Source organism: Cervus canadensis, chromosome 9 (assembly GCF_019320065.1).
Source record: "Cervus canadensis isolate Bull #8, Minnesota chromosome 9, ASM1932006v1, whole genome shotgun sequence".
Classification (NCBI taxonomy): Eukaryota; Metazoa; Chordata; class Mammalia; order Artiodactyla; family Cervidae; genus Cervus; species Cervus canadensis.
Genome location: NC_057394.1, coordinates 79,556,925 through 79,571,021, shown reverse-complemented (window position 1 = coordinate 79,571,021; position 14,097 = coordinate 79,556,925). Strand labels below are relative to the sequence as shown.

At 37.7% G+C, this 14,097-nt stretch overlaps 1 protein-coding gene across 7 annotated transcripts in view; it reads left to right on the top strand.

The window, feature by feature from the left end:
* The window catches only part of PAN3 (poly(A) specific ribonuclease subunit PAN3), a 120,573-nt gene that overhangs the window by 93,349 nt on the left and 13,127 nt on the right, over window positions 1-14,097 (top strand). For 4 of the 7 annotated variants that reach the window (XM_043477557.1, XM_043477555.1, XM_043477553.1 and 1 more), the window contains 6 exons: window positions 2,252-2,413; window positions 2,875-2,991; window positions 3,079-3,180; window positions 5,962-6,127; window positions 7,228-7,318; window positions 11,795-11,934. In XM_043477557.1, coding sequence (XP_043333492.1) covers window positions 2,252-2,413; window positions 2,875-2,991; window positions 3,079-3,180; window positions 5,962-6,127; window positions 7,228-7,318; window positions 11,795-11,934 — 778 coding nt within the window. Of the gene's footprint in view, window positions 1-2,251; window positions 2,414-2,874; window positions 2,992-3,078; window positions 3,181-5,961; window positions 6,128-7,227; window positions 7,319-11,794; window positions 11,935-12,750; window positions 12,832-14,097 lie in introns of all 7 variants that reach the window. The other 3 variants (XR_006271138.1, XM_043477554.1, XR_006271139.1) reach the window with 3 other exon arrangements.

Here is a 14,097-nt window from a genome sequence, read left to right as displayed (position 1 = left end):
GGAATCTCAAAATACCTGGTTGTAATCAAGGACTCAGCACAGTCAAGTGTGTATCTTCTTGACTGCTAAAGAATTCAAAGGAGTATGTCTGGCTATTATGTTTCAAGACTGATCTTTTCCACTTTAGTTGGTCAGGAAACTTTTCTGTCGTGGCCTTTGAAATGTTCGTGTTAGAATTTTCCTTATTATCAAGTATTGTCTTTGAGGCCCTAGCCAGGGTAAAAAATAAAAAATAAATGAAGATGCTATTTACAGTAGTTTCAGAGTATCAGTACCTAGAAATAAATATAGGATACGTAACATCTCAATGAAGGAGATTTACTAAGAAATGTTAAATAGGGTAAATATATAGAGTGAAATACTATATTCATGAATAGGAAGACATAATGATTATCAATTTTGTAAACTAATCTATAGATTTAGTACAATTTTAGTCAAAGCACATGAATTATTTTTACTCACAATACTAACACCTGCTTCATGTCTAACAGTTTAATTGTTAAGGAAGGGTTCAATCCTGTAAGACCATTCCTGCATCAGATGTCAGCTGAAATGGGGTACCTAGGCTACTTAGACTTCTGTCTGGGCAACTACAAATTTGAGGGTTTCTGCTGGATGCCCTCAGGTTTGGTAATAAGCTGGGATGACTCACAGAACTCGGGAAGACACTGTATGAACTATTACTGGCTTACTATAAAGGGTACAACTCAGGGGACAGCCAAATGCAAGAGACGTATTGGGCAGGGTGTGGGGGTGGGGGACCTCGTTGCCTTCCCCAGCGTGCCACCCTCTCAGTGCCACGTCAGGCCCACCAACTGTGAGCTCTCTGAATCCCGCTGCTGAGGAGTCTTTATGGATGTTTTGTTGTCGAGGCATGTTGGTTACATCTCTGGCTCTTGGCAGTTAACTCAGTCTTCAGCTTCTCTCCCCTCCCTGGAAGGTTGGGAGATTGCGTGAAAGTTTGGTGGCTCAGAGGGTAAAGCGTCTGCCTACAGTGTGGGAGACCGGAGTTCAATCCCTGGGTCGGGAAGATCCCCTGGAGAAGGAAATGGCAACCCACTCCAGTACTCTTGTCTGGAAAATCCCATGGACAGAGAAGCCTGGTAGGCTACAGTCCGTGGGGTCGCAAAGAGTCTGACACGACTGAGTGACTCCACTTTCACTTTCCACTTCTAATCAAGGTTTGGTCTTTGTTTCTTTATTTTTTTTTAAATTATATTGCACATAACAGAGCTTTTCGTAGTATATGATAGAATTTATCAGAAAGTGAAGGTCGAAGACTCCCTGCAACACTCTGAAGATTGTGATTAGGGTTCTGGTGTGTGGGGACGGCAGGCTTGGCTTGAGTCTGTAGTCCCTGCAGTGGTGCGGTAATGGCACTGGGCTGGACATCCTGACTGCTGGAGCAGGCTAGGGAGAGGTGACACAGTGGCTCATTGGTGGGGACAGGAAAGCGCGGGGAAGATGGTTTTCTTCATGGTAGAAGGTTGCATTCTTACAGTTGTATCATCTCAAACCACATGCAAAAACTGACTCCCGATAGATTAAAAATTTAGATGTCTAAAACAAAATGTGTAATATCTCTAAATGATAATACAAAGCTTTAAAACTCATAAATTTAATGTTTCAATAGGGAAAGATTTCCTATACTGGAGGCAAAGTTTGTTGACTCTTCAAATACTGATAAACTTTATCGAATTAAAGTTAAAAACAGCCCAAAGTTATCTATAGTAGAGAAAAAGCTTAGATGTTTACATGTTTGACAAAGAAAAGAAAATTAAAGCCACAGATTAGTAAGACCTTAAAAACAAAACTGAGAAGTGGCCAAAAATAGGAATAGGCATTGCAAGAAAGTGGAAATTTATACAGCCAAAAATTATGAAGAAATGTTGAACATCATTGATGATTGGGGAAAAATAAGTAAGATACATACCATTGGAAAGTTTAATATTTATAAGTGACAATCCAAATTGTTTCTAAGAGCTGAGAAATAAGAGTTGTGCTGTTACCAAACAAATATTTTTGAGTTCATGAAGTCTAGTTATTTTGTTGTGTTATAATATTTATTTTTATTGATTGTGAGACTGGTGTGCCCTATAGAATGGACACACTATGAATGTTGACACTCTTCTAGAATACAGAATATTTGATATCAATCGTTTGTGGATTTGGTTTCTTCTTTATTTCTTTGAGATCTGAGAGATTTATGAATGTCTGCAAGCTAAAGTCATCTTCTTATGAATTACTCTAGCAGTCCCTTCAGAAGTTGACAGCTATCATAGCCTGTTCCCTCTAGAACCACTGCCACCACCCAACCGGATACAGAAATCAAGTAATTTTGGATATATTACGTCCTGCTACAAAGCTGTAAATAGCAAAGATGATCTGCCTTATTGCCTTCGGAGGATACATGGTAAGGAACATAATTTATCCTCTTTTAGGAGCATATTATTGAGGCTGAGATTATTCAGATATTCCTGAATGAGTTTATTTAATTAACATGAATTTAAAGGATAATAAATACATTTATTGTTTCATTTGGAAATTAGTATCTCATTAAGGGACATATTGGGCTTCCCAGGTGGCTCCGTGGCAAAGAATCTGCCTGTCAGTGCAGGAGACTTGGGTTTGATCCTTGGGTTGGAAAGATCCTCTGGAGAAGGAAGTGGCATCCCACTCCAGCATTCTTGCTGGGAGAATCCAATGGACAGAGAAACCTGATTGGCTGTAGTCCATGGGGTCCCAAAAGAGCTGGACACGACTTAGCAACTAAACAACAACAAGGGATGTATAATATGGCTCTTTTGGCACGTTTCTGGGGAAATAAGGGGGAGATGTCATTTCCAGTTAAGCAGAAAATGTTCTCTTTTTCAGGTTTTCGTCTTGTTAACACAAAGTGCATGGTATTGGTTGATATGTGGAAAAAAATTCAGCATTCAAATATTGTAACCTTGCGTGAAGTATTTACCACTAAAGCTTTCTCAGAGCCTTGTGAGTGACTTGTAATTGTCTCTCTGCTGGTGGGCTTCATTGTTGGAAGCCAGGTTGCAATAATGAGCGTTTGTGTTTTATTTCAAGCTCTTGTGTTTGCATATGATTTCCATGCTGGAGGAGAGACCATGATGAGCAGACACTTCAATGACCCCAACGCGGATGCCTATTTCACAAAGAGAAAGTGGGGTAAGGCAATGACGCAAGAAAGCTGGGTTTGACAGAGCCTTTGCTCTGTGAAAGAGTAGTTTTGTGTTTTAAAGTACTTGTAAGTTTAGCCCTATTCAGTTTAAAGACCATACTGCATTTTAAAAAGAAATACGTTAAAGAGATGGAGTCAATATGTAACAAGTTAGGAAATAACATATTATCTGTAGATGGAGATGAAGATGGGTTACGAAAGACTCATGTAAATATCTGAAATTTAAGTAGCTGAGAATATGATAAAGGTTTTTTTCCTTTTGTTTTTTCTTTAAAAAATGTTATGCTTTCTGAGTAAAATGGTTTGGGAAATTCATTAAGTTGAAAAATAATTCCTGTAACTTCACCACCCAAAGCATCATCATTATGAGTCTCTTGACATTTCTTTCTTGTTTTGGTTTGTTTTGTCTCTTTTGCATAGTCCAGTGTGACTCTCTGTTATTTATATAATTGTTTCCCTGAACAAATATTTTGCTTTAAGGTAAGATTCTGTGTTACTAAAGGAACTAGTCTTCAAAAAATTTTCAGGTAACTTTTACTTAAATGGGGAATATTTTCTTCATCTAGTATTTAAAGAATTGTTGTATTGTTCATATATTGCAAAGAACTAAAATGTAATTACATTCTAACAAATGCTTATTGAAGGGTAAATCATTTCAGAGTTAATTCATTTTGCAATGTCTATTAATTAGTTTGTTTTGGGGGAAGGAAAATGTATGTATCATTTTCTTGTTTGGGGGCAGAAAAGTGTTACCCTTTATGTTGAGGTTTTTAATTTGTTAAAGATTTTCCTGAGTGTATCCTGAGAGAAAGCAAGGAGAGAGAAGGCTGGAGTCTGCCTGGCATCATAGATAAAATATATTATTTCTGTTTGCTCCTAACTTTGCTTTCTGACAGTTGAAAGAAGCAAGCTGTGGTTACATGGCTGTTTCACATTAAAATCTGGTCTCAGAGTGTGGTCATTTTTTTCCTTTTGCCGTGTCATCAGTAGCACACACATGATTTTGTTGAAAGGGATGTGGTATAACTTTTCCTATAGAGAAATATAGCTGTAGTTGTTCGTTTATTTTAGTAACAACAGCTGTGAAATGACTGTTGGCTTTAATTTATAGCAGGGTTTCTCAGCCTCAGCACTGTTGACATTGGGGCTGAATTAATTATTTTTGTAGGACCATTCTCTGCCTTGCTGGGTGTTCAGCAGCATCCCCACTGTGTACCCACTAGATAACCAGTAGCAACCCCCTCCTCCTGTTGTGACACCAAAAATATTTTGAGACACTGTCAGATGTCCCTGAGGTGGCAAAGTTGACCCCTGTTGAGAACCACTGATTTATAGCACTCCTTTTTAGGTGTTTTTTTTTTTTTTTTTTTAAATCTTAATTCTGCTTTTGGTGTTTGATTATTTGGTATGTTCACATTTTCTTAGGAATCAGTTCATTTTCTAGTGTTTGAAAGTGTTTTTTGGTGGTATTAACTCCTCTAAATGTACCATATATGCTTTAATTTATAGCAATTTATAATCTCTGTTTTCCCAGTATGAATATTGAAAATGAAGGAATAAAGAGCCAAGGTTTGCATAAACTTGTAGAGACATAGATGGAAGTATAATGCTTTCTTATACTATTTAATTTGTTAATTTAAAACAAAATAAAAAATGGTAGGTTGTAAGAGATAGTAATAAGAGAGTGGTAATAATAATAGCATACCTTATAGGGATTGTGGTAAAAGGTTTAAAATGACATAATGTGGGTAAAGTAACTAGACAGAATCTGGCACAAAGTATGCAATGTATTTGCTACAAATATTTTTTTCCCTATTACCACACTTAAAATAGCTTTATTTGACCGCTTCCTGGTTGTCGTATATGTCTACTTTTTGAGTCATTTAACATGGTGTTCCAGATGGTATTATCTTCAGTTCTGTCTAAATTTGAGGGATAGCAGTTTTTGAATTTTATATTTGTTCTTCCTTGGAAATTTTGTCTCAAGCCATAAGTACTTACTAGCTGTTTATTAGCTCCACAGTTAACCATTTAACTGTGTTGCTTTTGTAACTGATTCAGTAAAGGTTTGTTTACAGCCATTTGAACACTTGGATTTATAAGGTCATGTTCCCTGAAATAATTACAAAATCTATATTAAATTTGTGAGGCCCCTTTTCTCTTGGTTAACAGTGACCCAGAAAATTATATCAAGAAGCACTTACAAGGTTGATAGAATCAAAAGGATTACTTTTTATGGTAGACTGGGATATTTTTATGTTTCAACATTACTACGCATAAGTGGCATAAGTGACGTTCAGTGTTTTACATTTATGTTTTCTGTTAATTGGATGTCGTTGTAATAGAAGAGGCTGGGCAGCATAAGGACAATAAGAAAACACTCCACAGAGATGTTGGTGGAGACTTTTGTTTCCCTCAAGCCACGGAAAGAATAGTTCCCACACACCTGAGCAGTAATAGAGACAAGGTTTAACCACTGTTTAAGAAAAATAATCCCTTCAGTTCCTGTTTTTAATCAGAACTTGGTTCACAATTAAGTAGAAGTTCTTACTTTAATAATTTTTGTTTGCTGTGCAATAATTATAGTGGTCACAGAAAAGAGAAGCTCAGTGAGAGCTCTGCTACTGCTGGCAGTATAATACTGAGGTGTAATATCATACGTAAGAAAATTTGGGTTTGTTTCTTGAATTCTTTTTGATCTGCATGTTTTAGTCTTTTAGTTAGTTATATGAAGGTGCGATTTTTTGTGTGTGTGTGTGTGTTTGTAGGTCAACATGATGGACCGTTGCCCAGACAGCATGCTGGATTGTTGCCAGAATCTCTTATTTGGGCATATATTGTCCAGCTGAGTTCTGCACTGCGTACCATTCATACCGCAGGTTTGGCATGTCGCGTTATGGACCCAACAAAGATTCTGATAACTGGCAAAACAAGGTACTGGCATTTTGAACTCTGGCTGCTTTATCGATCATCTAACCTATGACAGCTTAGTAAACATAGCATGACGATTTGTTTTAATTCTACCTTTTCATATATTCCATCCAGAAGAACTGCTGTGACTTTGAGTTCATTTGTAAGTTTTTTTTTTTTTACATGCTGAGTTTGTAATAAAATGCCTTGTTATTAACCAAGATCTTATAGGGGTTTGGGAGGTATGTATGGTTAGGGTTGGGGGTGTATCAACCAGTGTCAGTACAAGTTTCGTATGTACAACTGTCAGTCTCAGATTTTGACCTAAGTCCCCATGATCTGGAGAGGCTTAGTCAGCACAGCCTGTTGGGCTACACCCCCAGAGTTCCCATTCATGGAGTCTGGGGCGAGGCCTAGGAGTTGCATTTCTAACAAGGGGCGATTGATACTGTTGCTGCTAATTGGGTTTCATGCTTTGAGAACAAGTGATCTTACAGATACCTTGACTTCACCAGCGTTTGATTTGAGTTGCTGAAATTTTGAGAATCGTCTTGGGCAGCATAGCATGAGGAGCTCAAGGTCTTAGTACCAGGTTACCTGGATTCATGTCCTGGCTCTGCTAGTTACTTACTAACAGCAAGTTACGTGTGTGTTCAGCAGTCTGTGAGACAGGTGCTGTTGTCATCTCCATTTTCCATATTTGTAAGGTGCCTGCCTCATAAGATTGAGAGGACCAAATGAATTAATACATGTAAAATGCTTTGAATGTGCATAGCACATGTTCCTCGCCTGTTAAGAAGCTAACTGGTTCCCTTTTCATGCGTAACTAGTAACGAAGCAGCGAGGTTTGGGGAGAAGCAGCAGTGACCTGGCAGTCAGAAAGCACAGGTTGCAGTCTTGGCTTTGTCCATTCCCGGCTTTCACAGCCAGGGGCCTGTCAAGTCTGTGACCTTATCTCCAACGTGGTGACTGGCAGGGGTTACGTGGGGGTAGGGCAGGCGGGAGACCTGGCCAGGATGCTGAGATCCCTCCCAGTATCATCAGAAATGTTCAGTTTCCACTAGGATGTAAGTTCTCAAAAGTCTCATTTTAATTATTCTCTCTAAATTTTCTGATCTTTAAAGGTTGCGAGTAAATTGTGTTGGAGTTTTTGATGTTTTAACATTTGATAACAGTCAGAATAATAATCCATTGGCATTAATGGCTCAATACCAGGTGAGTAAGAATTAACATGGATATTTACTTAATAACTTAAGGCTTGAATTGTTTTTTTCAAGATAATTTTTTTTTTTTTAATTTTAAAAGCATTTCAGAATTTTAAATGTAGATCTCAGTTTATTCTGGGGGTGGTCTCTATGCAGACTTGGAATGTGCATTTCTTAACCACTATGGTGTGTTCAGTGTAGCGCCCTTAGAAGTTGTAATATACAGAATTAGTGGCAGTGTCAAGAGACTAGTTGTTCAAATGAAAATGCATTTATATGACTAGGAAATTCATCCTCAGCATAGATTAGAACATTAATTAGCTGAATGAAATACAGTAAATTACATTTTACTTAGTTTTCACTTTTTAGTATGTTAAAATCACACCTGTTGTTTTTACTTTTATGGTTGTCCCTCTGTCAATCCAAAACTTTTACTTTTAAAGGAAAGGTGTTGTATAGCTGTTTTCTAAAGGATTCTTTTTCTTTTCCTTAATCAAAACCTATCACTCACTTCTTGTACATTATTAGAATGTGGTTATAGTCTGACTTTATAGTAATATTGTGGACTGAGGTTCCATTGTGTTCTTAGCTATTTCATTCTTATTTCTTGATTAATGCAAGGTATAGGTAAGAATCCACCTCTGCAAGAGTTTTCAGTGTGGTTCCTTTTGCCTTTTTACTCTGTGCAAGTGATATAGCTATTTAAAGTCAGTATCTCATGTCATTCTGTTTGTATTCATATTTTTTGGAGGATGTGCAGTTGTCATTTTAAGACAATGTTTGTTTGTTTTTTTTATGTAAGGAGTTTTTGGTGATTCTGAACATTTATTAACTTAGGGAGATTTGATGTAAGGCAAAATCTCCTATTTACATGGAGAAACAGGGAGAATACCTTAGCTTCCCACTGCCCTTCTCATTTCCTTTTCTTTTCTTTAAATCTTTAAAAGATTTTAGTTTGCTTTATTAAAATTGAGACAAATTCAGAACAAAAAGGAAAGGCCTGGATGAGAATTAGAGTGTCAGTAGTGTGTGATATTCCGGTTAGTTCATGCTTAAACCTCTTCCTTTGCTGCTGGACGGTGGACAGCATAGTCCCCAGACTTAGAGCCGCTAGTCGTGTTCAGTTGTTTGCAGCCTCTTCGCAGCTTCCTTCCCCTCTGCTCGGGCCCACTTGCCCCCAGGAACTGCCAAGCTGTTCTGGTTGGTAGCGCCATCTAGTGGGCTCTATGTGGAAGAATCTGGCCACCCTCCAGTCCCCTCATCCTCACCCAACCCCCACCGCTAGCAGCTTTCTTCTGCAGAGGGGAATTTGCTCCCTCCTTCTTATCCTGGTTGGTTGTTTCTTAGCTACTTTCCTGCTTATCATCTGTCTTATACTTAGTGCCTAACTAATTGGCTCTGAAAATTTTCCTTCATAATCTTTGTGCTCCTGAAAGTGACTGATTATTGACTGTTAAAATGGTAGTGATCTTTATATATCCCCCAAGAAAATAATACTAAACTTTGGAAGAGAAATTAGACATTATTTAGAACCAGTGCCATCAGCCTCTGTTGCAACTATTAGGAAACCCTCTGTCCACAGAACTGGTGTTGTGTTGTTTATGTGCAGCCTCATGGTACCTCTTCATTCCTCTCTATTCTGAATAGCTCCTTTTTCTTTTTAATTACTAGTGGAAGATAAGACTAGTTTGATTTTGTTTTTCTGTAGGTATCACAGCAGGGGTGTTTTCCATTTTTTTATTTTCGAATGTCCTTTATGTTTTGGATTGTATAGTTAGTTACCTTGAAAGACCACACTTCATAAGAAAAAACAATTCCAGAGTTTCGAAACAAACAACTGTAAAGTAAGCATTTGGGCCAACTGATGGTAGGTTAAGATCTGCCCCCATTCATAAACTTGGGCTACTTTCAACCAATTGTCAGCCTCCCTTTATTTTTCAAAGGCAAAGATTGTATCAGGTTTTCTTTCTTTTTTTGGAGTGGGTGTATATATGGATTTTCCATATAGCTTATATAAGTAAGGTAAAGGAGAGAATTCATGGTAGTTCCTAGTGGGGGGTTTATGATTTTACAGAGAAGAGGGTACATGAGAAAGGAGTGTATTGTTTCTTGTAGTCTATTTTTCATAGTCTGTTTCAGACACGTGAATAGAGACTGACTTTCAGTAAAATGGACATAAGTAGAGCCATAGATAGAATCAGAGAAAAATCAAGAAGTCAAGAATCAGGAAGAAACTGAAAATGAGTTGGGGGGAAAGCCTCCAGAATTCAACAAATGGGGGGAAAAGCCAGATGGAGGTAAGAAGCAAAAATAACAAACGGAACACTATTTAGCTGGGAATAAGGAAAGGAGAGTTACTGAGTGCTTAATGACATTACAATGTCTCTATCGAGCAGGACTTCATTAACCTCTTTTATTTGAAAAAATCAGTTCTGATTTAGTCTGGGTTATGTGATGTGTATACTTCATTTCAGGTGGGTATTCCCACCTTGAGTCAGCTTCAGAAAGGTGGTAGATGTACTCAGAATCAGATGGACTTATTTCTTAAACCCATATAGTCCTTCAGCTATTTTGTGCTTTTGTTTTCCTATTTTCCAGTCTTGTAATAGGGGATGCTCTAGGTGGGAGATTTAGTTATAGCATTGATTCAGGGTGGAGCTAAACTGAGGATTTTGCTGTTTGAGGGTGGGGATGTTGTGTGTTGCTACATGCTGCTGAAATACCTAATAAACAGTAACAAGCTTAAGTTTGCTTTGCTGATGACACTGAATTGAAGCACTTGTAGACTTTTACAGTTTGCTTTTCCATGTACTGATTTCTCTTGATCAGCATGTTTATGATTTCCTTTATCTAACTTGGAATGTTTTATTGATCCGGAGAGAGACTGAGAGGAATCCTGCCTGAGTTCAGTCACAGCTGTGGGTCCAGAGAGCAAGGACGATGCCACAGCATTCATGCCCCTTCCCGTGGCACCTGCCCTCCCAGCCTGATCTCCAAACTCGGCCACTGACGGAGTCTTACACAGTTTCTCTGACATGAATCTTTGGCCTCTCTTTTCCTGATCGATCAGAGTTATTTGTCTAATAATCAGTTTTTCCATTGATTATATTGTAGGATCTTAGGTTCAGAGTATCAGATTCACCGATGCTAGATTTGAATATTTTAAGGTTATTTTAGTCATGGAGTTTGATTTCTTTTTATTTTTTACTCTTTGGGAAGGATGTTGTTAAGGATAGCTATCTAGTCCTAAAGTTTCAGTAGCAATTGCCTTGAAATACTCACCTGATTGTGCAAATAACACCATTTATAAACTTCTACAAAACCAGTGGCTCTCAACCCTGGCTGCATATCTGAATCTCTTAGGAAGTTTTGAAAAATACCAATATGTAGATCTTACCCCAGACTAACAACACCAAAATAGGATGGAGGGATAGCCACTGGGTGATTTTTTTTTTTCTTTTTTTTTTGAGCTTCTCAGGTGAATTTAATTGTAAAACTAGGTTTGAAAGCTCCTATGGAATATTTATTTATTCCATAAATAAACATGTATCCAGTAACTCAGATGAGATCTCAAATTGTGAAGATTTATGCAAGTTTTCCATAGAAATTACTTAAAATGATTTCCTTGAACCCTGAACTGTTCCACTGTCTCAGAGATACATGATTACTGATAGTTAACCTGCCAAGCAGGGCCACTTAGGTGACCATTCTGTTTCTAGGAGTTATTATTAGTCAGCTGTCTTTTAAACATTCTTTTGAAAGAAAGGCCTCAAAGGGGGAAATCTTTCAAACGAAGAAACAAACAAAATGAGTAGGAATTGAGGTGGTTGCAGAGCTCAGAGATCGACCATAGTGTGAAAATCTGTCTGGTAGGAAACAAGGGCAGATGGACTGACATGGAGGTTTGCAGCATTGTCGATGTCTAGAGAATGTGCTCTGAAATCAGGTATTGCAGACATTGTGTTTGGAATAAGGGAATTACTTCCCTTTCAAATACACTCTCACTTTTGTGCATCATGGAAAATGAAGAAAGTGCCAGTCATGAATGTAATGATTACTGTGAAGCAGCTGTTTGGTAACCAGCCTCAAATGTCCTGCCATAGTAAGAATATGAGCTTTATTTAAGTATAAACATTTAGGGGGAAAAAAAGACAATAAAGCAGCAGTTCTATAGGTGGCATATGAATTGTTTTGAATAATGTTTCTTAAAGTAGCCCCTAGGAGTACCTTCATTAGAATTACCTGGGTACTTTAAAAAGGTTGGGCCTGTTCCCAGACCTCCTGCTTGAGAATCTGGAGTGGAGTTGCTCAGTCTTTTTAATGAAGCTCCCAGGTAATTCTGATGAGCACCAATATTTAGGAACCTTGTGCTTAGTTCTTCAGCTTCTTTGTAAAGATGCTTTTTCCATGCAGGCAATAGTGTCAGTGTATTAAATTTGTGCCTATGAAAGAAAAATTAAAAGTTATATTTATTCTTTCATGTCAGCAAGCAGATCTGATATCATTAGGAAAAGTTGTGTTGGCTTTGGCTTGCAACTCTTTGGCAGGAATTCAGCGAGAGAATTTACAGAAAGCCATGGAACTGGTGACAATCAACTACTCCTCTGACCTGAAGAATCTGATTTTGTAAGTTTTAATGTAATGATCTTATGAGATAAGACAGATTTTTCATGAGAGTCTTTAACAGTGATTCAATTGATTTTTAGTTTCCACTATTTAAAATCAGGCAAAACATAATTAAACAATTTTTAATTTATTTTTATTGCTAAGTATGTATTTCTTGAAATAAAGTCATAAACCAGTGTGTTTAAATTAGTTATTGGTGTTTTAAACATTTGGCCAAAGGGTAGACCCCCCTAGAGCTGCATTGGTATCTACGAGCTACATAAGACATTTTAAATTTAAATAAATTACAGTTAAATAAAATTGAAACGATTCAATTCCTCGGTTGCACCACGTACATCTTAAGAGCTTAGAAGCTGCATGTACCTTCTGGCTCATATACTGGACAGTGTGAACATGGAACATTTGCATCATCTCAGAAAGTCCATTAGACAGTGCTGCTCTCCAGAGTGGTCAGTATCTTTGTAAGAGCTATCATAAATAACCCCATCTGCAGCCCAGTTGTGTGGTGTGTGGCCCACACCCCTGTTTCAGAGAGCATGTGTGTCAGGGTCCCTGTGCTTCTCCCCCAGTGTCTTTATACTCCAGGAAATCCTTGATTGTAAGTCTGAAATGACTGGGGCTTAAGAGAAGCCCAGTCCACTGTGGACTGCTGTCATGATGGTCTATAAGATGCGTCTGACATCGGGGATTCTGGAGGGGGGACAACCAGAACTTTTATTTTAAATGATTCAGGAGAAAAGATGCTAGGAAGTCTCCTTTGAAATTTTTTTTTCTATGATGTTCTAGAAGCAATTAGAGCTTATTGATCCTTTTCAGTCTCTTTTAGCTTCCAGCTGTTCCTTCTGATCTTTCTGTGTAACCCTGGATGATCCAGTTTCTTTTTGGACTAGCCCTGTGGTATGGAACTGAGGGACGGAGGATGGGGCTGCCCACCTGTGCTTTGTTACACTGGCCTAAGTGTCCTGCTTGTGACAGAGCACTGGAGCCAGTGGTTACCTGGTTCCTCTTACGATCAACTAAGATGATTTCTCTTAAGTAAAAATATTTGTTTCATATATTATCACAGCAGTGATTTCTAGCCATAGCTTGCAACACCTAGGATGTTTTAAGTAATCTCAAGTTATAATTTTCCCTTTTTATAAAAGTGAGAGTAAAGGATATAAGTGTAATAAATTGGCCATAAATTAATAATTATTGAAACTGGGTAATGGGTACATGAAGATTCATCATACTCTTCTCTCTCCTTCTATAAATGTTTGAAATTTTCCTTAATAAAAAATGAATTGACAAAAAAAGTCATACTTTCATACTAACCAGTAATCAAAATTTACAGAGCAGTAAACATGTATCATGTATTTTTGAGCTGATTGATGTGAATTATGAATTAATTCACCTAATTCTCCCAATAACCCTTTAAATTAGGTACCATTACTAGCTCCATTTTAAAGATGTCAAAACTGAGGCTGGGAGATATAAAATAACTTGCCAAAGTCACATAGCTTGTAATAACTTAAAGTGTGAGTAGTTAGATATAAATATATCAGTAATTACAGATGAATGGCTAAGACATAGATTGTCCACATGAGTTTATAAGCGTTCATTTATTCAACAAAAGAATGCCTAACTCTGTGTCAGATGCTGAAGCTACCTTGTATAAGATGAACAGAATCCCCCATCTTCTGGAGCTTCCCCCTATTATAATGGGGAGGAGTTAATGAACACGTCAACAAGTAAGATGTTTGCAAGATAGAGATAAGTCCTATGGAGAAAATAGGTATAATTATAAGCAGAGCACAGAAGAGTTAGACGCTGCTTTGTTAGAAATGGTTAGGACACGGCTGACCTGTCAGAATACTAATACTAAATGATCGATAATCATTGTGTTTTGACAGGTAGCCCTTTGAGACGTGTAGTATTTTTCTGCCTTAGTTATGATGGTAGAAGAAACTGTTCTTTTTCCTGATGTGTGTTAGTGCATGGAGATTTCTCAGAAATAAAAATACCCTGACAGCTGGCAAATGAAGTCACAGAGCAGGAGACAGCTTCCTAAAAAGCTGAGGCTTGTTTCTGTTACCGAAATGAAAGTCTGAGTTTTAGTTTAAAAACTATTTTTGAAGACCAATGGAAAAATTTCCCCACTTACAACCACCCCTTCCAAAACCT